The following is a 26,764-nucleotide window of genomic DNA, read 5'->3' as shown; positions in this document are numbered from 1 at the left end:
TGGGTGATTTTTGAATATATGATCTATGGCAAATTCAAAGTTATGGCTCCCCCGGAAACTGTAGCTCAGTCACATTGCACAACGTATACTAAGGTACTAGAGTTAAGATCAGATAAATTCTGTATGTATTCAACGCCCGTCAGTTAAAACAGCTCTGGGATTCATAAAATCATCTTCCAACTTTGGTGCACATAAAACCACAACTACTGTATTGCATAAAAGTTTTTTTTTTTAAAAAAAAACTTGTTATAGAGCTGTCTGGCTATCTGAGAAATATCTATCATCTTCAGCCTTACATAAACTACTTGCTGTAGTAAATTCCACCCCTGGGGCCAATTTATACATCAAGAACTGACTTGGCAGTTGCCACACCTAAGAAACTGGTGTTTGTTTTGCCACAGTGACTCAGAGCGCTTGAAGTAAGACCCTTGGGAATGAAGTATATGCCTTCATAAAAGCAGTTTCGTACCCTTGTATGCATAGTGGCAACAGGCCTAATGGTAAGCAGAGCTGAGGACAGTGATGCACCTGAACTCCCCCTCCTGCATAAAGGTTTGACAGGAGACTAAGGCTGCACAATGTGTGTCTCTCTCCACCAGGGATGTGGAATTTTGAGCCCTCACAGAGGACAAAAAGACCAACACAGGTCACCTGCTGTGTAATAGCTCTCAGGGTACAAGGATTCGTACAGGAATTGAAAAACCTAGCTCAAGTGCTTCATTAGCCCCAGGAGTTCAGGCTGTAAGCACCTCCTTCCCAGGTCATTCCCTGGCCTTCAGGTTGTAAATAGAGCTTCAAAAGGGTCATTTTTCACATTCTTCCTGTACCACTGTGGAGTGAGATTTAGAAAACCGAAAATAAGCTAGTGGCAACCTAATCTCTAGCTAAATGAAGAAGTGGAATCCTATGGGAATGGGAGGGACAGGCTGAGGTCAGCCAGCCTCCTTGCCTTTCACTCTTCACTGCTTTTTTGCATTAATGCATTTTACATTCAAGAGTCATTGTACAAAGCATATAAACAGCACTAAGGACAGGACCAAATATAACTACAAATTCTAGCTATCTCCTTGCTTAAATGAACATGTAGTTAATATATTCTCTGCATACGTTAGCATGGAATATTATAAACTGTTCTGCTATATATCTTGGCTATTTCCCCACTAAATCACCTAGTCTGCTAGCATATGCTCATCATAACAACCAACAAAACAGGTTTTTTTATTACGCTATGTTAGAGAGATGTTATGAACCAAAGAGATAAGCAAGTAATTCTGAAATCAAAATTTATATACATTTTCAGTATAGTGCAACCTAAAATCCCCTCTTTTAGGCTTCCCCCCTCCAAATTTCCTAGTAAAACTATATCACAAACTGAAAAGGACTATCTGAAATTGGTTGAAAGCTAGCTTAAATTTTTATTTCTATATTATAAGGAAGTACTTTCTGTTTTGGAAGCTAACTTCAATTATTGTATGACTAAAAATGAATTAGAAACACACAGGATGAAACGCTGATCCTTCTGAAGTCAGTGGAGTTCTGCTATTGACTTATAAGATGGGATTTTGCCCACAAGGTATTAAAGATACATGTAACAACAAAAAAATCTTATTAATGATTATGATTTGTATCTTCAAAATTATTACAAAGTTATGGAGACTGGAACTACACATATTTAAACTATTTTTAACACTAATGATGTTCTCTCTCATGTATTTGTACTATACTGTTACTAGAGATAATGTGGGGAATAGGCCATTTGATCTATATTAAAGATAGGTATCTCATATGACCTGTGACAGCATTCTAAATAATTGAGAGGGCTGCACATTTTACTTTGTTCCAGTTTTCTGTTGGGTTCATTTGGCTGCATGGCATTAAGTTAAGGCCCCTCAACCCGGCAGCCAAGCAGCTTTCCTGTTCGTTTCTGGAACTGAGGCACCATCACTTTACTAGCCTCAAATTACGCTTTCCCAATCTGCTGGTTATTAACTTGGGACAATCTCTTGATACACATCCAAAGCCACAGAACATCTGTTAAAATTTACACTCTTCCAAAAGACATACATTGTATAAACAAATTTTTGAATGTATACAGAATTCAGGGGTGACATTTATTAAACAAATGTTATGAATATAGCTGTTTTCCCCTTTCCTACCTGCTGCTGTGGATACATTCCAGGCTGATGTCCTCCATATGGTGGCTGTCCTGAGGGAGGTCCTTGTCCTGGATACTGCTGCCCATATGGTTCATGCCTAAAATGAAGCATTCAAATCAACACTTAGAGCTGCTGGAATTTCTAAGCCACCAGGAAAAGTACTCTGATGATCTTGCGTCTTGAAGATATTTGCCATTTGGAAACAAGGTGAAGGTACAGTGTGGTATGGTCCTGAGCCTGATGTACTAAGCTCTGCTGGAGCTGGTAGTGGAAGGAAGGAGATAAAAGCAGATAGAAAAAAGGAGGAGCAGTGAAGATGTAACAGAGAAATTTAGAGGTACCAGTCAGGAATGGAAACAGGTAAGGAAGGCAGCTGCAGGTGTTGGGAACCCATCTAAAGTGGTAAAGTATGTGATGTACAGCTCCAGGGTTCCAAGTCATAATTCTCATTTTTTAACAAGTCAGTCTCCAAGCAAGACACTTTCTGGATTATTTAAGAATATAATCAACAGTTAACTGCCCTTTTCAAGTGAAATCATGATTTCAGTCTGATGACAGTGAAAAAAAATGAGTATAAATTTCATGACAATTTGTAGCATCTAAAATACATCATTACTGAGTAAAAACAGTACTCATAATTTTGCTAATGTTCAAGTAATTTTTAATTAAAGCTCCATAATGAAGCATACATGTAAGAGGCAGAGTTGCATTGCACTTGGAAACTTACCTGTGGCCATTAAGACCTCTGAGGAGCATTACAGTGCAACTGCAATATTTTTAGCATATCTGAATGAAATTTAGGTTGCTGAAATGAAGTACTTGGAAAGTATTAACATTGAAAAATAACACTCTATCACAGACCAATATGTCAGTAATTCCTCTCTGTACACTACCAGTGAGAACACATCTACTATTCAATTATGGAAGTAATGTATCAGGGAGAGTCAGAGAAACAGAGGACTGGGGAACCTGACACGTTAAAAGAACTAATGGGACCTACTTTTTCCAAAAGCATAGAAAACTCACATTATTTGAGAGCTGACCCGAGTGAAAGCAATAGCTGTTCAGTATCTCCTAGAATTATTATGTGGATGGAGAGAAATTACCTAATGCCAGTTAAAAGAACAATATAGCTGATGGAAATTTTCTGTATGTGTCCAAGACGGTACATGCAATAAGATAAAACTCAACAAAGCTACATGTATGTCATACATAAGGGAACACCTTCTAAATGTTAAATTGGTTAGCCACAGGATAACCACAAGCCAGGTGAAGTGGTGGAAGCTTCAGAAGTGATGTCATTTAATGCTGCTCTGGAGAACTTGGGCCTGTACAATATGTTGTAGTTCAGTGTCGGCAAGGAGATACTGAAGGTAGCATGTATAGTCCTTGTTTAACATCTGTGACTCTCTGGCTACAAAAAGTCAACTGATTCATCCAAGCCTCTGCTCTCCCCGCAAAACCGAACCAACAGTAAAAGCCTAAATAAGAACAGGCAAAAGAGAGATAATACACCAAGAGGCCACATCTTCTGTCTATGTGCCCTCACAGAGGCTTCTGGCACTCATTAGCTGGTTAATGCAGATATTACAAACAGAGAAATCAGTGTTCACCTTTGCTGGCCAGGGTAACGATTAGGAGAGTACATGCTTGGGTCACTGTTTGAAGGCACCATGTTGCTTTGACCAGGTGGTCCCATACTGCCTTCAGGACCCAGCCCATGATCCGACCTAAAAAATGACAAAGGAAACCTCATTCTGTAAAAAGCACTTATTCTACAAAATTGCCAATAAAATAAAACACACCCCTTAAAGAAAACATTCTCTTGACTTATCACCTTCCAGTGGAACCCTCACTCTCACTGAGTCCCCTGCAACGTGACCTGTTGGAACAACATGATTACACTTGTGTTACTCTACACATCTACTCCTTCAAACTACTAACTAAAAACTACTCTGCTGGTACACTTAGCAGACCCACACTTGCACCACTTTGGCTACCACCAGGAAACAAAAAGTGAATCTAAAGTACACAGCCTAATGAAAGTAGAAGTAGGAATACGGCCAGAACTGCAAAACCTACTGGAATACTTAATATAATACAAGCACTTCCAAACCACTCTGCTTGCTATACCAATGCTCAGACATCAGTGATTTTACAGATTTTTTTTTTCCGAAGCCTTTCCTGGGATAAACAAAAGAGGGCTAAATTTATTTTGTGTACTTTACTGAAAGACAAACTTATGAGGGTCCTGATGGACACACTGCAAGACTGGTGCCCCTACAACTCAGACAACAGATGCCAGACTCCTCTCCAAAGGCAATTCACCAACACACCACAAACTAGACGTGTTTGGGCTGTGCCTTGTGTTTTTCATAAAACACTCACCAACAATCGTTTAGGTGAAAACATGGTCAGAAGACTCACTCAAGCGCTACTTTATGCCATCACACCCCAGCCCAGCTGCCAGCTGAAGACAGCTGTCAAACACACCCATGTGCTGATCTGCTGCAGCTTGAGCAACTTCTAAGGTGTGACAATTCCTCCTTATTAATTTCTGTGAACAGCTAGACTCGGTCATTAGCAGTGGTTTGACTCCCAGTGATTTAGTAAGATGCTGTAGGAAACGCAGGCTGCTATGTTCTCTGCAAGGTCTGACGTGAAAATGAAATGAGGAAAGAGAGGATCATTTTCACAAATGGGTATTGCTTTTTCTTGGAGATTGACTCACCTCCTGTCATAGCCTCCATAAGAGAACTGCTGTCGTTGGCTCATGCTCATGTTGGACATGGCTCCAGATGGACTCTGGTTGTACATATCTTGTATTCCACTGTTAGGCATTTGTCCAGGGGTCATGAAAGGCTCATTGCTTCCAGGCACTGCATGAGTAACGGAAATTAAATATATTATTCTGGGTGTTTGAAGATATCTTTCCATTAAATGATGTATTTTAAAATAATGTTCAGACCCCTAATACTGCCAAAGAGAATCAGCTGGTGTCTGACAAGCTCTCCAGGGTCTAATGAAAACACATGAAGTAGGACCATTAGCAAGATGATCGTTATAATATTAAGGAGCTGCAAGAGAGGAAAGCAATCTCATCCTATGATACTAAGCTCATCAGGCACCAGGCAGCTTCTTCCCTGTGATCTCCATAGCTGAACATGAACTTATTCTTTTCACCCCAAACAATGCTAAATATGAACACAAACACAAACCACAAACATAAACCTCACAAAACTGATGAAAGAAAATCCCCCAGTTTGGATTACAAAGTTGTCTGAATCACTCTCTTCTTTTTCCCATAAAGCTCTCATACACACATATATACCATAATTTAGTTACGGAAAGGTTACTTTATTCTACTGTAGCTTCATGAGCAGGATGGGCATATTCTACAAGCCCAAGAAAAGGCACGTTGACCACTATATCGGATATAAATCCCCAAACAGATAGAGGAAGAGACTCTACTCTTTAGTCCCTCATAGCAGATACTGAACAGAAATATTTCTGTTTCAACAGGATGAATATGAAATGTATGACAAAGTGCAATAAACCCACTTAATCTTTCATGGATATAAAACCTACAGTGAATCTAAGACAGGGTTTTCCCTTTCTCCAACTGTGTTATGCTAGTGTCCCTAGTCCAGGTAAAAGGATTTAAAGGGAAGGTTTAAAAAAAACCAACATCAGAATAACAATCTCTTTTCAAGCATCTCCCCACTTCATCACATATCTCTCTTCCCCTTATCTCTGGACCTCTTTTTCCCATTTCTTCCTTTTGCTCCCTTTCAGTTTCCATTTTCTTAATTTCATCTCCTCCATCTACTCTCCTCTTTGCAGCCATTGTGAGCCCTGCTTGTGTCCTTTCATCCCACTTTCCTATATACGAGGCATGCAAGATTGATTAATTTTAGGCACATTTTACAATATCCACAAAACCATCTGTAGGTTAAGTGACCCAAAGGACAAGAGTCGGGTTTGACATTAATTTTAACTTTTGCTTTCTAAAAATAAGCAAACTTTGAGTGTGTTTATTACCTTTTGACAGAGGCTGTCCAAGTGAGAAAAAAAATCAGCTTTCCTATTCTGAAAAATATGTAAACTGAGAAAGCACTAGGAGACTTGCTCAGCTCCACACAGTGAATTCCCAGTTCAGCCCTAGTACAACCAGGCATGTTGCTTCACCATTTCACATTCTAACACTGAAGTCCATCATCTCATTTGCAGAATAGCTAATCACCCTCAAGAAACATACAGCGGTGCACAAAACCTAATCCTATGAATTTATGCCATTTCCTGAAATGTATTCCCACACGCATTTTTAGGATTCTGTTAAGTCTAAAATAAACAATATGACTCTAAGAGAGGAAAATATGACCAGACCAGAATGAAACACAACTGCATTGTACCTCTCTTTTTGCTATTGGGATACCATTTAAGCAACAGCAAAACCAGCAAAGCAAAAAAAGCTCATTGTGATGACTAGAACATCTTGATTACACAGAAGCAGGGAAGAATACTTAAGTTCCCACAAAGAAAGTACCTTTTCTCATTCCACCGAAAGGATCTTTATTCGGCTCATATGGCATCCTTCCCATCATATCTGGCATGTTTATTCCCTGCTGGTATGGTGCATTTGGCGTCACAGAGTTTCGCTTTGGGAACGCTGAATCACTTATATCAGAAAAGGGATCGTGCACACTAACTGCACTGTTTCTAGCAGATGAGAAAAAGGAGCCATTAACATCATCCCGTACTCACAAGAACAGTGAAAAAAAGACTGGACTGTAACACACCCAGCCTTGTGATGCTGCAGCAGTGATCAGTGCAGGATATATCCGAGGAAGATGCAAAACACTTTGACAATGGACAATCATTAAGAAAATGTACCCATTTTTTTCCCCAAGCTTATCTGACTACTTACCTTGAAGATCATGCGTTTAAATCTAATTCAGCTGTACATGTTCTTATTACACAAGAGTCTAAGCCTTTCTGAAATTTCACTGTTTGCTGCACTACCCTAAGGCAGTGAGCTCCACAGATTAATTATATGCTTTGTCACAAGAGTATTAGTTTTTATCAGTTTCATATTTATTACCTTTCAAATTTACCAAGCACCTCATTGCTCTCCTACTAGAGGAAAGACTAAACAGCAACACTTGATTTAACTCCCAAACACTATTCACTGTTATGGAGACGCACTAACCTATATGGTCGCAGCCAGCTTTATTCTAAAGCTCTAAAAATTTGGCTTTGAAAGTGGAGTTTCCCTGCTAACTATTGGATTTATCCTTAATGCAGAAGAATTTTTTTTACATCGTGAAAGAAAAGTCAATCTGAATTAAAGATTATTATGAAAGCTTCTTGCTATCCTTTCTGCAGTATTACAGATGGAGAAAAAAGAACGTAAGTATGTTAAGTTTAGAGTGATTCTGTATGTAGTTCAGAGCTCAGCTATGTGCCTGCTAAAGTCAGTAAGAACATTTTTGCTGGACTTCAGTGGGTTAAGGATCCTTCACGAATGGTGAGAAGGCTCCACTTCAGCTTCAGCCAGTCTATGTGACTTCCACGACATTCAACTGAAGGGGATCTCTTGGTCTATCCAGTCGAATCCTCTGCTATCTCAACCACTGTTAGTATATATGCTTTTCATAATCTGAATTTAAACACCACCTTAAAACCACACATTCCTCCCTCCTAAGCATGAATATCTGGAGCTGTACACCAGAGGAGGACAGGGTAAGCAAGGAAAGGAAGGCTGTGGTTCTAAGTTGGTGCTGCTGAGTTCCACCTTGCTCCCAATTGTTCGCATATTTCCCTGCCTCCCTTTGCACTGGTGTTTGTCTGATGCTTCTCTAGTACTTAGCTAACACAGCTCCCACTTCTTCCTCTCTTTCTCTCCCTCCCCTCCAAAAAGAAATAATTTTCTGCTGCTTTTAAGGCTCTGTCCGGTTCACCACAGAATCAGATGAGTGTCTGAGCAGTTGGGAAAGGGAAAGACCGGCTTAAACTGTTGTAGAACTACAGCCCCGCCAAATGCGGCAAAGCCCTTTTCATACCTGCCACCCTGCATAGGTGTCATCTGTCCATGAGGTGTTGATGCTGGTGTTGGGGGCTTCAAATCGCCTGGCACTTCTGTCATGGAATTACTACCAGTAGACTGTGGAGTCTGTGGGCCTTGCAAGGAACCAGAATTAGCTGGGAAATCAAAGAAAAAGGAACTATTAAAAGGTAGCAGCTGAATTCCTCTGGAAATAATAATCATCAAGGAGAGAAACCGGTCCTGTTCCCCATAAGTCTGCTTATATCATGCATCTCAGCACTTTACAACTTCCTCAAAATCCTCAGAGATCAGGATACACTGTGCAGTAATAGCCATCATCTTTCCTAGAACCATGAATTTAATCTGCTGCCTGAAGCAACATTAATAGAAATCACCTAGATGAAGGATCATTTAAATCAGAGGTCAGAGATACAAAGTTAATTGTCTATAGTTTACAACAGAGTAAATGAAGGTTGTTCTTCAGCACAGTTTCTTCATATAATCACTATCACAACACATACGTTTACAAGGCAAATTTAAGCCAGAAGCTTTTCTTCACAAATTTAAACTCCTGTATTAATAGAAATCCATAATTTAATTTATCACTAAAAGGCAGACATTTCTATGGTGAAACATGGGAAAAGATTAGTGGCACACTGCAGCCCCATGCCATCTTTGAGATAGCATGAGAAAAGGCTGTATTTAAGAAATGTAAAAGGCAATCTGGGATACGAAGAAAACAATCACTGAAAGCAGAATTTGAACAGGAGGCTATAGTTAATGCACCTAATATGATTGTAAAAATAGCAATGGACATCCTAATAAAATGAGTTAGGTTCATTGTAGAGCACATGTAACAAGACCAGGTCAATTCTGCAAAGCATCTATTTCATTTGCAGAAACTTCTATGTTGAGATCTCAGAACATGATGGAGCACCTGCACTACTGTCCTTCTCCATGATGGTAAATTGCTGTATTCTTGAAATGACAAGTGTAGAAAAGCGTGTACTGTTCTGTTCCAGTGAGACTGAGCAGTAATAAGGGCATTAAATGAACACAACATATAAGCTAATGATAGAATACATCCAGACCAGTCTTTGAAAGCAGACACCAAATTTACTGTTTTCATATGACTACTGAGAAGAAACAGCCCCCAACCCCAGAGATCTGACATAGTCATTTTCTGATTTAGAAGATGGTAAGTGGGAATTAGTAACAACGTCTAAGACTTGGATCTGATCAGCCTTGCAGCAGAAATTGTACTTGAGCAGAACTTCTAGAATTCCAATCTTCAGATGCAACTGGGAAAAAAAAAAATTACCAGCAGAAAAATTCACAAATCTAATGGACTCAGAAAGATGTGTCTTTGGCTTGAGAGGTCGTTTTTTTTTTTTTATGAACTGTCATGTAAGCATCTTACAGTGCCTGACTATCTGTGTTCAACAACCAATTAACCAAACTTTATAAATTACTGTTAGAAGGAAAACTGGAACAAGCAGTATGGGCTTTTCTTCTGTATGTGAATGAAAGAGTAGTTTATAATTGACTCAGAATGCTAGAACACTCATCATCTTGACAGGCAGAGCTTGTTTTTAACTAAAGAACACCTTTTTTATATGTGTTTCATTTATATCTGCAACACATGTTCCACTATCTGGAAATCAGTCTCAGTAGCAAGTGCATACGTAAAATCCACATTGTGTAGACCATGTTGTTCTTGTCCTCAGCTTTCTGAGGCATGTTTGGATTATGCTCACGCAGTAATGAAGTTCAAAAAAAGTTCAAGAAAAGTTCTCTGATTGCATTAATACAGTAACAACAACATTTGCAACAACTAATGCTACAGCTGACTGAAGGCTTTAGCACTATAATAAAACAAATCCATATGATAATTAAAAAATCATCATGTTCACATAAAATGAACCCTTTGTACATATGACCCGAGTGAGCCTGGATCATTCTCCTGCCCTTGAGCTTTAAACACAATTCCAGATTACTTCTAAAAAACTTGAAAACATTTTTGAGTTAAGCCACACATTGTCACATACCATCTTGTTATATTAGAACCATGTAAGTAAACCTCTTGGTGTACCCATTTACTTACTATAAAATACGATATTGCCTAACCCTGCATATTTTTCTTATCCTGGGCTACTAAGCAGCAATTAAATTCTTCCCTATCCTACCTAAGCAAGAACATAATTCATACCTAAAGGAAACCTAAAGAAAACAAGTAAAATTTTTTTTCAGTATCTATCAGCTGCATGGGTATAGAATCTTTAATATGAATAACTACGTATTTTATATAATCTTCTTGGATAAGGAAAGGTTTAAAAGCAAAAAGAAGATATCTAATTGAGAAGCTACAAGTCAAATTTCTATCTGCTAGATGGTGATTATAGGGTTGGTTATTTTTCCCACACCTCTTTTTAAACAACTGCATATGAATAGCTGAAAAAATGGAAGGCAAATGCTATCTTGAGAAGTGCCAAGTTTCTGGTACTGCTTTGTTAATATGCTGTGCTCTTGACATCCACTGGGTCAGGGCCACTTCTACAGCTGCAAGTGTTTCAATCTCTGGATTAGGTCATCAGTTCCCAAGAAGAGCCTAAGTGTGGATATGACCTACAATGCAACTGCATACACTTACAGGCCACTGAATAGTTCATCTATATTTTAGTAATAGCTTCAATGTAAATAGGACATTTCTTGAGAAAGAATAAGTATGCACTCTTAATGCTCACTGTTGGTAGAGCAGGTACAATTGTTTAAGCAACTTAACTTACTCTTGTATGATGTGATTTTCAGTACCTTTGCCAAGCTTCAGCCTGTCATCAGGAACTCATCCTGACGAATATTCCCCTCAAGCTAATTTTGATTTGGAATTTGCAGCTGTAACTGGCCAGCCATTTTTAAAAATATGCCTTTGAAAACATATATTTAGGCACCTTTTTCACACACAGCACCAGCGGTCCCTTCATTGTCTGAAGATGAAACTTGGTGGTAGTGTTGGCGACATGCCTGTGATGGGAAACTACTCTTGTTGTTCCAGTGCTTATTCTGATTTGGTCACATAAATTTGTGAAAAATACCTGCTGATAAGTTGAGATTATTAACTTGCTATACATCCACTGCTTGGTTTTCTGAAGATCCTATTTGTACTTATTTCAAGCTAGGGGTGAGCAAGACTCTCGCTGTAATTCAAAGAATTCAGTACTGGGAAGAGTCCAACACTGGGCATGTGAAATTGAATTTTGCACAGGAGGTTCTTAGATGTGTGTTCCTTTTATCAGAGAGTCTGTTTAGAGACACTGTTTTCCAGCTGTGCAGAACATGCAGGGCAACAGATGAGATCATATAAAGGGCTATATATGGCAAAACTTAGAAAACTGGCACCCAGAATTAGTGGATACTCATGTTGTAAATTTTTTGGTAGCCCAGTTCCTCTTCTGTAGAATGGGAATCATACCACTCAAATACACTCGTAGCGAGGTCGAGAAAAACCAAGGAGTAAATTTATAACTTTCTGTTTGAGTCTGGTTGAAAACTGTGGCACAAGTAAGAGCTGTGTACTGGAAAGTGAGGATAACACGAAATGCCGAGTAACTCCTCACTCACTGAGCACTGTTTGTTCCGTGTGCTGAATGATACAGATGTTGCATGGAAAAAATGTCAATGCGACTACATAATCAAGAATGTATTGAAGTGTTTTTGCACAAGGAAACATAATTAAGGTTGCAAAGATTATGTCTCACTTTTGACATTTCCTAACCTTTGAACACTTGACTTTGCATCAAAGCAATATACTTCAAACCGTTTTTGGATATAGCATGGACACAGGTGCCTGTATGCACACATGTTAAATGCAAACTAGTTATGTTCTCTCACACATTTTACACACATTGCTATTAGCAATATTTTCTAGTTGAAGAACATGACAACAACCCTTTCCTCTGCAAGAAAGTGCTATATTCCTTTTTCTTGTTTTACCTTAAATTTTACATTTGTTAAGCAGCTCTCTGAAATTTTTACATCTATTCTTGCAGGGTTTTTATTATGGTAGATGTTTAATTTTGATTGTGGACATCCCAAAATAAAAACTGTATCTTTTAAAGTGCTTTGTAAGGTTCAGTATTAAAAAAAAAGAACTAAGAAGGAAGACAATGTTCTTTTAAAAAAGATAATCTCTTCTTACATGTTTCTGCAGCAGACTTGAAGATATCCAAGAAAAAACCTGTGTGTACATAGCTACTGAATTCTTCATCTCACATCCATATGTAAGTAACACTTGTCTTTCAAGTGTCCTAACAGACTTGGAAGAATATGCTTTTAACAATAGAAAATCCATCCAAGATGAAATAAAATGAACATCTTTGTTAGTGAGGAGGTGAGGTCCCACAAACCCTTCTACAGTTCACTCAATGGCACGTGTTATTCTCGGCAGCATAGAATTATAGCATCAGCACGGCTTTTTCCTTGCAAAGCCTGCATGGCAGCAAGTACTGTTTTCAGGAATGACACTTTATCTACCAGAACAGAAACATGCAGTTAAAAAAACCCAAAAAACCCTAAAAAAAACCCCCAACAAATCTTTCTCTTGCCAGCATTTTCTCCCCTTCAGGGAAAAAAAAAAAAAAAAAGAGAAGAAAAGAAGAATGCAACCTCTTGAAACTCCATTAATAGGAAGCCTGACATGCTCTCTAGGATATCCCTACCTTTTGCCAGAAGCTACAAATGTATACTCTAAAGTAAACAATGGAAAGGTTACTGAAGGTTAAGTACATTCACATACTTCAGAGCGAACAGCCAGCCACCACGCTGGGAAGATAATTTACACAGCACGAACTCAGTGCCCCAGTTAAGCTGGGCTGGGGGCCGGTGGTTGCAGCAGGGCCCCCCTGAGGCGGGTGCTGGCACAAGCATGGAGGCACCTCTGTCTGTCCCCCCATCCACCCCTCCCGACCCCTTGCCATCCATCTTCCTGGGGATTCCCTGGCTGGCCTCATGACACGGTCCATGACATCACCTGCCTCCTAATAATAGCACTTCAGCCAGCCACCCGCCAGCAGAGACGGATGGGTTTGGTTACAGACGCGCTCACTGAATGGCTGTGTTGTGTGGTGCTGTGTCCTGTGCCCTCCCTGCCACCCCCCTCCCCAGCCTTGTTTTTCTGCTGCCAAGGAAACACAGGGAACACACTCTTGTCGTGCTCTGTTCCATCCTTCCAACACAGGCGCAGTTTTTCCAGGTCTGCTGCAATGCAATCTCTGCTGACATCAGGGCCAGCTGCTGACTGTTACTCAGGAGCATCCTCAGCTCTACCACCGCGGCCATCCTGTTCGTTCAGTGTAGCATAAACCACTCAGTCTCTAATTTTGAATCTTGTGCATACATAACTGCATACTGAAGCTCAGAATTTACAGTGCCAGAGTACAGCAATGGAAAATAACTCCTCCTTTGAAATTTGTTCTCCGGCATCCATTAGTGCTCAGCATAATGGCCCCCAGAATTATTGTCAGTTTAGAACTTGCCATATAATTAGTGCATATCTTGGTCAAAACCATCAAACACACATGACAGGAAGAGCATTTTGTCTTTGCACCCACTTCTGGAAAGCACTGGATTCCTAGAAGGATGCTTACGAAGACCTACAACTCTTCTCTCTTTCTAAGGGATTTTCCGTGCAGCAGAAGATGGGTCAACAGTTGACACGGACCTTGGCACAGATCTGACAATCAGGACATAAGGCCAACAGAGGTCCTCTAATAGCTAGTCTGCCATCAAGCATCTGCTGCTGACGGCATTATCTGACCCAGACAGATTGAAGCTGTGACAGAAAGGCCTCAGCCTACCACAAACATATCTTCAACTTACACAGCCTTAGAGCAGTGCAAGCCACAGTAAACCACACTCAGGCCCCCACGTGTCCCTGCGAGTTTGATGAAAGAGCAGAAGAGGTTCTGACGGTAGTATGAAGCCAGAACATTTATTAAAATAGGCAGGTAATGCTACCCCAAACACTCTGGTTACTGTGCAAACCTCTGCTGAACAAAGCCAAGCAGCCTGTCACTTTGCTGCTCTACCCTCCCCTTTTCAGCTTTTTATAATTGCTGACAATATTCTGAATAGCACTAAATAATTCACTCCTTTACACACCATTTACCTTATTAATGATGTTGTAAAAACCAGAAGTGATGGGAGAATCCCTCATCAGTGCTACAAGCAAATGGACAAACACATGGACCCAGACCGCTGCTTTGCAGTCCCATAGATTTTGCGGGTTTTTCAGTGTTCCTTCTATGATTCCATTCCCAAGGTCATCTGTGAGGCAGCCACATAATCATCCCTTGGATATGGGGACATCCGCAACAACTGATTTGCTCTGAACTGAGTATCACCATGCTCCCACCTTGAGAAACACCTACCTGGGAACTACATCTACAGAGGAACTGAATTCTTCTCTGTACCAAGAAGGCTGCCAGTCCCTATATATTCTTATATATATATTTGCTATACATTCTTCTGAGCAATTGAAATATTTAAAAAGTTCTATGAAGATGAGCTGATCTTTAAACTCTCATGACCCTGATTTCATAGCATCAGCTGGTTAGAACTGCACAAAACACAGCACTCTTTCTTCTGAGACAAGCCCCCCCAACTTTCTTACCAGAACTAACTTCAGCCCTAATACTGTAACTAGTTCTCTACAAATGGATTTGGCATCAAAGTGGCTCTGCCTACACTGAGCTAACTGCACAACAGAGGCTAATGGTGAAAGCAAGGACCTTTGGAGGCGACTGTTTCTTGTTGTATTGGGCTCCGATGCCCTCTGAATGCCAAAGAGTAACAGATTATCTAAAGTACATCGACAACTCTACTTCTTTTGTGCAGTTAAAATGTTAATGTTGGTATATAGTAAAGGAAAAGGAGCAAGAAAAAAAGCTGACTATTAAAGAGAACAGTCTTGTACTCTCTGCAGCATCTATACCTCAGCGGGATTTCATGTATTAAAGCTGATACACACTGGGAAAGCCTTTCTCCGTACAGAAGTGCAGTCCATTCAGTGACACGAGCTCTTTTCTTGCCAACAAAACAAACCTTGGGATCTTTGCTTGCTTCCCCCTCTTCTGGTCTCTATGTCCTGCTGTGTTTTTATTTTAGAAAAATAGTTTCAGTTCTCCTCATAGACAGCTTGCTTGAATGTTATGATAAATTTAAACTTGGACCTTGCCATTTTCATCTGTAGTGTCATGACGCAAAAAGTCCCTCTAAAAGTGGTATGTCTGACATTTCTGTTCCTTGTTTAAGGTTTATGTATTTAAATAATGATTCTTTATCTCAAAATTCAGTCAATTTATGGTGATGATCCCCAAACCAACTACTGAGAGCAGTGCTGGAGCGAGAGGCTAAAGGAGGAGAGAGCAAAGCAAAATACTCTTTCATTTTTAGTACTGCTGTTTAGTTCTAGAAACAGATGAATTTCCTCTTTACCCTCCCTAACAAGTTGAACAGTTTCAGCTCCCCTTAGCAGCTTTCTCTGGAGGTGACAGGTAAGTCAAACATCTTTTATTTTTTGCAATGGTACACACTCAGGAGAATCTATGCTCATTTCAGACAGAAAAACATTGGGACTACAGGCTTCACTTCTAGTACCAAGTATTTTTACCCATTTTCTAAACTTGCCTTGCAAAATAACCTAGTGATCTTCTCTATTAAATGATCAGCATTGGGGTACATAATAACCCTAGGTGTTAACAAGGTGGAGGAAATATTTAAGGTATTACACAAAGAGATGTACGCAGGAAGATTTTAACTAAACACTCCCCCAAATCCTTACACTGAATACATTAGGCTGAAAAAGATTTAAGCCTTATGGCCTTTATCTTTTTCAAAACTGACAAAGCGCTGTCATAACAAATGATCTTGTAAAAGCTAGAACTGTATTATGTGATTATAAAGGTCTTTGCAGTTTTCTGGTATCTACGACAGGAATTCTCAAACTGGAGCCACACAGCCTGCAAACTGCCTGGAGAGCTTGCTGTGTCCCTGACTTGCCACTTCCCATCTTCAATCAGTGAACTCCACTAACAGAAATTAGGGTTTTTAATACTTTCCTTATACTGCCCTCTAATGCAGGAAACTGCTGTAAACATTTCAATAATTATATTCTCTTGGCCGTAGAAGGTGGTCTGCCTAACAGTAATTGTGAAGTTAAGTCTTAACAAAATTATTTCGTTGGTCAGAAAAGCCTAATAACCAGCAAATCAAAGGAAACATTTCCTCTTTCATGGGTAGTCCAGAAGTCAACATCATAGACTCTTACTACACCTTTTCCAATCTACTTAAAATGTTACAACTGAAGAATTTTCCTGCCTTGAATATCATGCATGACTATCCAATCTTCAGAGTCTTAAGCCGGATTAATTTAGAAAGAAAACAGCATGGTTTCAAATACCACACTGTACGCTGAACACTGAACAGCTAAAATTGAGAATTTCCAGTTCCAGTTCTTCAGACAAGAAGATAAAGACAGTGATGCTAATGACTAATCTGACATATAGGATTAGCAACAAAAACCAGAGAGCGTGCCTCCAAATTGTGAGGTCTGGCAGTGGGGATGCACCATACTCTCAACTCTCTCCATCCGCCATGCATTCAGCGTGAGCTGTATCAGAGTCCAGCACCTGCCAGCCTGACTCCAGCTTGGGCTCAGAACACAGCTTCAGAGTCATGGTAAGGGAAGCACAAATACCAGAATCTGATCTTTAGACAAACGGACGTTCCTTTTAGTCCTGGCTGCCTCCTGTCCTGCAGTGCAAGCACGTCCATGCAGAATGCTCTTCTCTTTACTATGTTCACGTAACTCTGAATATTCAGGGTAAGCTGGTGCACACGTCTTTACATGTTAGAGTGAGCAATGACAAACTAGACACATGACTGCAGATGGCCCTTCAGAGTTAAATCTGACTTGACTCAGGAGCTAGCTCCAAGTCGGAAAACAAGATGTCAACAACATATTTTACCTTCATTTTTTTTCCCAGCATTAGCAAGGCACGCTTCTAAATACATAAACTGCAACACAGTGAGTATCTTATGCATTCAAAAAATGGTTGTGTAAGAGGCTGCAGTTTTCTTGACTCACCAGGAGATGGCGGCTGAATCTTAGGTTGTTTCTTGGTATCTCCAGTGCTGAAGACTTCTGGAGGGGGCTCCTCCCCTCGCTCAATCTTGCACTCGAAGGCAAACAGGTACTGAATGTATTGTTTTTTCAGGGAGCTGGCTGCACTGCTCGAAGTGCCAACGTTCAAGGTGGTTGCCAGCTCACGCCACTTCTTGTTTTTATTAACCTAGCAAAATAAATGGTACAATCACTGGTTTGCAGCAAAGCGTTTTGTTTAAGTCAGGAGACAAAAAAGGGGGCAAAAGAAAAAACGAAAAAAAAAAAAGCATGTAATGTCTTGGTTTACTTCTACATTTTTCCTCTTCTAACTAATGCTCATTACTCCCACACACAGTAATGCACAGACAGCATTTACAGTTATAAAACCATTAAGGAACCTGCTGATAGCTACATAAAAAGCTTTGCTTGTGGAGAGTCTTCTGCATGGTGCATCTTTTAAATGCCTTGCTCTCTCTCAGGGCCTATGCTCTTCAGTTAGCAATCCATCTCCAAGCAAATGCACGCTCATTCTCCCTCTCTCTGACACCCACCCGCACCCACCTCATTCTAATTAAAAAGCAGCTTCTAAAAACAAATTTAGAAAGCAGTAATAGCATTATTCTGCAATTTAAGTGTTTGAGCATTGAGATGAAAAATAAATTTTTCTGCAAAATAGCCACCAGCTGTCACACAGTTCAGCCTACAATTCTTTCACTTCAGAGTGTCTTGCAGGGACAGACCAGCGATCCCTCAGCTAGATAACAGGCAGAGTGAAGTGAGGTCCCTTAATTAATTAAGGTAGACTTCAAACACACAAGCGAGTCCGGCAATACTCTGTATTACAGTGCTGACTGCACAACTCTGCTGCGAGTTTTGTTTGCAGTGTGAGCCTGAGAATATTTAAAGACTCTGTTCATGAGTTCCTCAAACACAGCTGATCTGTAGTAACAGTGAAGTTAATTTCTCATCCTGGATGACGCCACTGGCTCGCTCAGCTCTACCACTTGCAGCAGGCCAGTATTTTTGCTGGTGCCCCAGAGTTCCTTCTACTTGTGCAACTGCTAGGTATCATCCAAGGAGGAGAGACAGCACGGAAATAAATGGGTTTTAAATGTCTGAGCATCTCAGCTTTTGTTGGGGAAGAATCCTGACTCCTGTGCACCATGATGACTCCTACTTGCCCTGAGGTCTGAGATTTTAATGACTCCAACTTAACTTCCACAGCTACAAAGGTTATCATTAGTCATACTGTTCCTAAGCCTGTGTGCCAGCAAAGGAAACAGTCCTTTGTTTCTCGAAGTGTTTAATCACACTAACTGCTGCCAGTCAGCAAAGATCTTTTGGGGATAGCACTAATAGCAAGCAGGCCAGCATGGCTATGCAAAGTGTTTTTGTTTCTCTGGTACATCCTGCAAGAACTCAGGAGTTAAAGGAGACAAGATTTTCATAAACTGCCCCCGTTAAGGCTTGAAATCCAGTCACACAGTCCTTTGTGCCCACTGACTTATAGCTAAGTGGTGCGCAATGAACACATCGCATACTGCAAACAGAAACATCCACACCTACATGCACAGTATATGGGCATTTAGAAGAAGACTGCCAACAGCTGGTCAGGTCAAGTTCTACACCATCAGCTGCAACTATCCAGACAGAATATGCACTGCTGCTGCGCAGCTCCAGCTCCACTCCCTGTCAGTCTCCAGGTAGAACCGTGAGGAGTGGAGTGCCGTGCTGCAGCTGGAGCAACAGGAGAGCATCACACAGATGCTTTTAAATAAACGGCAGCAAGCACCTCTCAGTAGCCGCGAACAGCTAAACACGGTGACCATTCACATGGGCACACCAGCAAAACCAAGAGCCTTTATTTTCAGTGTCAATTTTTACCCGTAGTGAAGCACACACACACACGTCACTCAAGCCTAAGTGAACAGCATCTATTCTTTGGCAAGGCATTATGTCTGTCACTGCAAATCAACACTGAGTGTCCCAAAAGAAAATAAATTTCCATAATAAGCAAACATGAATGATTCTCTAGAATAACCCACCTGCCCCCCCAGCTTGCTTAGTTTTTGATGCTAAGACTCATACTATGGACACAATCACGCTGTATGAGGCAGAGCAGCTGCATGATACAATTTACCTGTAATAAAGTTTCTGAGCTAAAAGTAATGAAATCTTTATGATGCTGGGGGGCATGAACTGATCACTAAAAGTGTCAGGATAACATCTCTTGCCCGTATACAGCATTTAACAACTGGCAAGGTGAACTATATGAGGTTTCTCTGCCTTCCTTTAATAACAGAAATAGCTAAAATCTCTGGACTTGAAGGGCCAATGATTTAATTCAATGATCTAATTCAATAGTCAAATACTACAGTAGGTATACTATTCAAAATAACATCGAAAATGGTACAAATTGATGTTGGACATTTCCTTCTTGAACTAACCACATAGATCATTGAAATGCGCTCTCTTTCTGAGGATCTAATTTATTTGACGTATTTTTGAGTCCAGATTTGTACTTACCATTAAATTATATCTATTTAAATATTAAATATTATCTATTTTATAATAAATACTGCAGATACATATTTATGTACATAGCTATGTTTAAGACATCATTTTGCAAAGCACTGAAATTCTACAAACATTCCAAAACACACAGAAATGATGGGTCTCTGCACTTCACAGTAGCTTCTAGCACCCAGCCAGAGAGATCCCCTAGATGCAAGGGATGTTTTGTAAAAGCATCAGGCAAGGACAGATGACTTTGAATACCAAATCTAAGGCTGCAAATACCGACCATTTTATCCTCCTTCCCCTTTTGGTGCTGCTAGGCAACGAAACATTTAGTTTTGCTCTGTGGTGGTCAGTCTTGTAGAACTCACAGGTAATTTCCAAATATCTTTTTGTAAAACTTCCAGTGAACTGGTGAGAACACAGACCAAAGCTGCTCTCTCCTGTCTGTGACTTTTGTATTTTCAGCTCTTCCTGCTTTCATTTTCCTTCACCTCGATTAAGTAATTCACCTTTTCCTTGTAATCATTATGTTTGTAAGGCAACTCAAAATACCCTGTAAGCATCTTCCAAACACAGGGATAGCACAGTCCCTGTCTAAGAAATAAATGTACTGTACAGAGATACTCAGAGATTAAAGATTTGGGATGAAGGACTGTGTTTCAATAATGTATCTCTGTCTCTTCTGTGGAGAGATGAATTGATTTGTCTTAGAGGCAGTATCCCTATCTGGGAAGGATGGATTTCAAAATCTCCTTTTCCTTTCAGCTCTATCATGTATTTCTTACTCATAACTTTCATCTAACGGCCTCTTCTTCTTTTCTTCTCTCGGTGGCATTACTGCATTCCCCCGAACAGGTAACAATTTCATCATTCAATGGCCAATTTTGATTCAAACTGTAGAGTTTTAAGGCAATTATGCAGAAAAAAAATGAACTCTGGACAAATATTAAAGCATGAAACTATTTTCTCCAACCATTGTCATGGCTGAAAATGTAACCATGTAACCAGCAGGAAATAGTCTAGAAAAAAGTGCATCACTTTTCAAAAGGTTCACTTTCAAGCTCTTCTCCTCACCTGTGCTAAACCTCCAATCTCCTTGACGCAGACATAGAGCCTGAACAGGTCCAGGGGCTTCTTGCCCACAGCTGGCAGACTGGCCACGGGCGTGCCCCTCTCCTCCATGAACGTCAGGTACCGATCTACCCACATCTTGCGCTCCGGCTCGTTTCCTAGTTCATAGACTTTTGTGATCTTCTCTCCAGTTGTGGTAGATGAACTTGATTTCTAAGTCACAAGAAGAAAAAAAAAGAGTTGGGGGAAGGGTGGGAGAGGGAGGGAAAAGAAAGTAAGAAACTCACAACACTGAAAAAGAGAAGATGTCAAACAAACTAAAGCTATCACACAACAGTCAGGAATGAAGGCTACTAGTTCAGGCACAAACAGTACATTCTGTCCATATAAGGAAAATTCAGCTTTTTAAAATAAAGGGCCCAAACTCCCCATTCTCATATTTCTTTCACGATCTTAACTTTGGATCCCAGAAGGCAAGTTTCTGATGTTGCCTCATATTATTTTAAGAAGATGTAGCTCTCACATAGTGCTTCTCATCCACTTATCTCAAAGTGCTTTGTAAGCAAAAATTTGGGTAAAGTCAAAACCAAGTTTGTCCCACACAAGTTTATATAATCCTAAAAACAAACCAAATCAACCCTCTCCCCTTTGCCCCTCAAAAGGGGCTAGAAAACCTGAAGGTGTTTCTCCAGAACAGGAATTGCACAAGAGTAGCCTAAAGCGTGGTTATGCTTTACTACCTCTTTACACCACTGCAGTCCAAGGAGCAAGATGAGAGTGCCTACAGTACAAGGAGACTGGTGGCCATACTCTTTGTGAACTGCTAATTAGCTGTCGGAGGCAATAATGCTTACCAGTAGCTAGTCCTCCCTTGAAGGAGAACAGAATATAGCCATCTCATACGTCCTACCTTGTAAAGAGAAAGTGTATTATGACCTGGGGAAAACCAAGGATGGAAAGCAACCAGAACTGAACCACCACCAGGAAAAGGGAAAGACTTGGAAAGAGCAGAATTTTCTCATGTGGCAGAAGTGCAGGAGCAAACCCATCCTGCTGCTGCTCTATTTGGGCTTTACAGCTAATGAAAGCTCATGTTGTCTTGATGCCTTTTCTTCTCTCTGTGGAGATGGAAGAAAGCACTGAGGCTGCTACACAAACTCTAACTTCTCACCATATCTTTTCTGTGCAATATAACACTGTGAGCTGGGCTCTGTGCCATGTGTGGACGGACTACATACTACAGCCTAGCTGAGGTGTCCCTGAGGCAACAGCACAGAGGGGCTGCAGCTACTGCAGGATAACCCTCCTGCGTGCAGAAGGCGAAGTGACTTGCTCAGCAGCGGAAGATGGAAGTGGTTCAGAATTAAATACAAGAGAAAAAGATTGACATAAAGCTTTGGGAAAGGAGACAAATATATGAAGGGAAACATATCCTTCATGTCTGTATAGTAAAATCCTGAACTTGGTTGTTGATTGTGGTAGACACTTCTTTAAACTCATCTAGTCAATCGCTCTTTCCCTCCTTTGCCTTCTCCTTATTGAATGGGAGACAGCACTATTCTGAAGCAAACAGGAACTTACTTCTAGTTGAAACACCTCTAAACGAGACCCCAGCTGCACCTCACAGATGTCACAGAATGACCCACTTTGTCCACCTCCCCACATCGTGCTGATGAGGACTGGCACTCAACAACACCAAAGATGAAGTGGGGTAGTGTCCAGCTGCCAAAGATTTTTAAAAGCACTGCCACCATTCATCTTGCATGTTAGCCTGGAAAACATGACAGGTTCTGTACATCCCTCCAGCCATTAGCTGAAACTTGGCCACAGTGGAGGACAGCCAGGGAGAAAAGAGATGTGAAGCCAATGGGGGTGACCCAGCAGTTCCGTGAGCCATTGCTGTTCTTTCCAGTGAATGGATATTCATTTTAATTAAATAAATAGCCTCCTGTAAAGATTTCTGCCTTGCTTCCTGATACTTTAACTTCTTCGCAGCAGTCCTTACTACAGACAGATATTATTACCTGTCTTATCTAGAAACAAGGTGATTCCTGAGTTTACCTGCACCAGATTCAGTTGTGTCACAACTCCTACTAAGGTCAGAGTCAAGGCTGAATTTGTTTTACTAAGTCACTGGCAGGAAACAAGAGTCCTGTAGATTATGCAAAGAAAGCACAAACTGACTCTGTAATGGCACCCAGCTTACTCTAAGCATCACTTGTTATGTATCTGGGTGTTTAAGAAAATCAGTTTAAATCTTTTCAACAAACATACTTTGCTAAAGATTTTTTGGGGGCGTGGGTGGAAAGAGGGAAGTAGGCAAGTCATGTTGCTACAAATTTGATTTTATAGTGAAGATATATGATCACATAGGCTTGAACAGCTGAACGAACTGGAGCTACCCCACCACCAACTGCAATATGAACAGAGTCACTGTACTGCTCATCAGCATTAGTTTTAATCTGACATGATACCATGGGACTCTAATAAAAATGAAGGTGGGAAATTTCAGCTTTTACTCAGAAGATTTTGCATGTGCTTATATTCTAACATGAGAAAACAAAATAGTTTCTGTTTCACTTTTCTGGTAGTTCATGATTAAGAATGTTCAGATTTACCCATTTTACATTTTCATTTTTATATGGTAAGATTATCTTTTTCAAATCAGATTCAGAGCAGAATGGAAACCAGTTAACCATTTTTCATTCTGGGTTTTTCTACTCTACATCTGAAATGATGCTGCTTTTCAGCAGTGTGGCAGCAGGCTCCAAAATGACAGTATCATCTGAAAACTTTTCACAGTTTACACAAGGTTAGAAGTGTTTCTTACTGTGTAAGCTTTCAGGTTGTCATGCTTTGCAAAATGGGTGCAATTTTCTTCTAAAGTGAAATGTTAACTTTAGAAGAATGCACCGGAGGGAAGAATGCTATTCCCCAAGAGTAAAGATCTTTTTATCTTCTCTATTTTTATAAATGTAAACATATAGAAATGACAGATGTGTGCAAGATAGTCTACACACAAACAAACTTCAGCTCCACATGGGCAGGTTCAGCTGGAAGCCTAAATTTGCCTACAGTTAGATGTTAACCCTCAGAAAATAAGGCTTTATTACAAAATGATCCAATTAGCAGATTGTTAACTAAAAGGAGTGCATGTCAGGCAATGCTGGAAGAATACAGATCACGAGTTTTTCTTCTGTTACATTTGTTGACAATTTTGGTGATAAAAGAATGCTGGTGCAAGCCTGTGGAACATAACTCTACTGATTCAGTTGCATCCTATTCTGCCCTCAATCCCCAGCCCTCCGCTACACGGTATGACTGGCCAAGTTTAAATGGTGATGTAGAAAACCCCGTATCTAAATACAAGGATACCAAAGCCAATTCTCCTACTGAATTTGTCAAACCCCATACTTTATTTTTACTGCACCTACCATCCACTAAAACTGTATTATACACAGACTCTTATATGGTGAGTATGCAGAATCCTTGAGAGCAATACAAATTTCTGTAGGAGTTCTTTTCATATTAAGGCAGTAGATGGTTGTTTTCTTACACATCTCTAAGCACCTATATTAGTACAACTATCTACTGTTCACTTTCACCACTTCAATAAAGACTGCCAATATTACACTTACAACATAGACCTATTTTACTACAGAACAGAGTTGACATACACAGGGCAGCAAAACCTGCTGAAGTCCAATCTCTGGCAGAGGTTTTTGCAAGACACAATTGTCTGTCAAGATTTCCTCCTGAAGGACTCTGCAGACCCCTCACAGCTAGCACCATGGAGATATAGTACTGTTCAGGTGCATTCACTATCATATTCATGTGTACCTATAGACATAAACAGCATTTTATGGGGTTTTCATAACCTACAGTTTCATTTCTGTTGCAGTGACCCTGCATAATTCACACCCACACTTGCAAATTCTCTTTGAATTTTAAAGCCACCTCACCACTGTCAGGGATGCAAAACTAGTATGCAAAATTAGCATAGCAGAAGTGTTCTTCACCATGAGGGTGGTGAGGCACGGGAACAGGCTGCCCAGAGAAGCTGTGGATGCCCCATCCCTGAGAGTGTTCAAGGCCAGGCTGGATGGGGCTTTGAGCAACCCGGTCTAGTGGAAGGTGTCCCTGCCAAAGGCAGGAGAGTTGGAACTAGATGACCTTTAAGGTCCTTTACAACCCAAACCGTTCTATGATTCCATGATTTTACCTATGTATCTGAAAAGCCCTCAAAACATAAGGTTCAACAATTTCTTCTCCACATTTTCTCATGCCTCACTTCCATATAAAAGTCCTGAAAGAGAGGATCCACTTAGTAGAATCACAAGGGTACTGTGAAGTGAATCACAGACCATTCACCCTTGCTTTTATTCTCTGCTGGAATGGAGAAGTTGTAGCACATGAAGCAGCTTTGGGATTTAATGAACAAATTCAGACTGTTTTCAACTGTAACGAAATGCCTGCAATCAATCGTTCCAGTCTATGTCAGGCTGCTGTTGCAGTCGATGGAAGTTATCCAATACACTGGCCTTCACAGGCAAAAAGTGATCAGCTAATTTCCAGCACTTTTCCACAGTTCCAAAGCACTGTATTTATCTGTATCTGTGTACCAAGAAGCTAACTGAAGCTAAAGATGCAGCAGCATTTGGACAGAAGGGTATTCAGAACAAACTGAAAGCACAAACTTGCTCCATTTATGTTTTCCAATGCTGTACTTTGGCATATTTACATGGAAAAAACTCCACATACATTCATGATGAGTCTAGGATTTGTTACGCAGTTTATGCAATGATCTCAGGAATGCGTTATTGCTTGGTAACCTTGCTGAGGAAGAACTCTATGTGTTATCCTGTGCAATAGCTCTCTTGCTTTCCTCCAGAAAAACATCCAAACAAGCAATACCCAAAACATTACTACAAAGAAAACTATCAAGAGTTTTTGGTACCACCCTTTCAGAAATGCTGTGAAGAAAAAGATGAGACTTTGTGGGAACAAGCAACATCAGCTGCCTTCTGAGACTCAAAGTTGTTGCCAAATAAACATCAAAACATTCAGGTGGTGCATTTCATGCCATGCTGCCCCTTTGCTCAGGGCTTTCACTACATGTCTGGTTTTTGGATGGGTAGATATTTTTCCTTCCGATTGGCCTTCCTCTGTTTGCCCTGAAACATTCTCTTCAGCATATCAATTTGTGAAAATTAAGTTATCATCTAATATCTGTATTATTAATCAGGAAGTAGACTCAGGTTAAAATTCAGTACCAGAGGTCTCTCTTTATGACCCCAATACTTGAAATCTGGGATTAGAATTGTTGCCCATTTAAGTACATGTTAACATTGGGAAAAAACCTTTATACTCTTCACAAGAATATATTTCAGTATTTTTTCTACAGAGAAATTATGATCATTATGACCTTTGGTAAAAAGAAAAGAGGAACAACATATGTTTTTCTAATTCAAATAAACAAAGCAAAAATGTTCAAGTGGACATTTGCTCCCCATAGGCCATATAAGCTTACGTCTGCATTCTCTTTTCTACAGATGTATAAAGATTTTCTATGTGTATATAAATAGATATATAGGATGAAATCCGTTTTTAGCACCACACATCTCTCAGGTTTTTCTTTACAACCTGTATGAGAATGACTAAACATTATTTATCTAAAAAATACTTTTCTAAAAACACATGTGCATCAGGTTTTTTTTTCTACTCACAATCTGGGTTATTTCAAAATAACTGAATGAAGCAAACCAGAAAGAATTTTGTTTTAGACTGTGCCCTGATAACCTCATTATTGTA

General features: G+C 40.1%; 1 protein-coding gene across 6 annotated transcripts in view; it reads right to left on the bottom strand.

The window, feature by feature from the left end:
• The window catches only part of ARID1B (AT-rich interaction domain 1B), a 327,634-nt gene that overhangs the window by 7,904 nt on the left and 292,966 nt on the right, over nucleotides 1-26,764 (bottom strand). For 3 of the 6 annotated variants that reach the window (XM_065835870.2, XM_065835865.2, XM_065835867.2), the window contains 7 exons: nucleotides 20,957-21,166; nucleotides 17,345-17,549; nucleotides 8,219-8,357; nucleotides 6,703-6,875; nucleotides 4,888-5,035; nucleotides 3,770-3,886; nucleotides 2,157-2,253 (listed from right to left, as the gene is read on the bottom strand). In XM_065835870.2, the coding sequence (XP_065691942.2) occupies nucleotides 2,157-2,253; nucleotides 3,770-3,886; nucleotides 4,888-5,035; nucleotides 6,703-6,875; nucleotides 8,219-8,357; nucleotides 17,345-17,549; nucleotides 20,957-21,166 (1,089 nt within the window). The remainder of the gene's footprint in view (nucleotides 1-2,156; nucleotides 2,254-3,769; nucleotides 3,887-4,887; nucleotides 5,036-6,702; nucleotides 6,876-8,218; nucleotides 8,358-17,344; nucleotides 17,550-20,956; nucleotides 21,167-26,764) is intronic. The other 3 variants (XM_065835868.2, XM_065835871.2, XM_065835869.2) reach the window with 1 other exon arrangement.

This window comes from Patagioenas fasciata, chromosome 3, assembly GCF_037038585.1.
Source record: "Patagioenas fasciata isolate bPatFas1 chromosome 3, bPatFas1.hap1, whole genome shotgun sequence".
In the NCBI taxonomy this organism is placed as follows: Eukaryota; Metazoa; Chordata; class Aves; order Columbiformes; family Columbidae; genus Patagioenas; species Patagioenas fasciata.
This window is presented reverse-complemented; position numbering and strand designations above follow the sequence as displayed.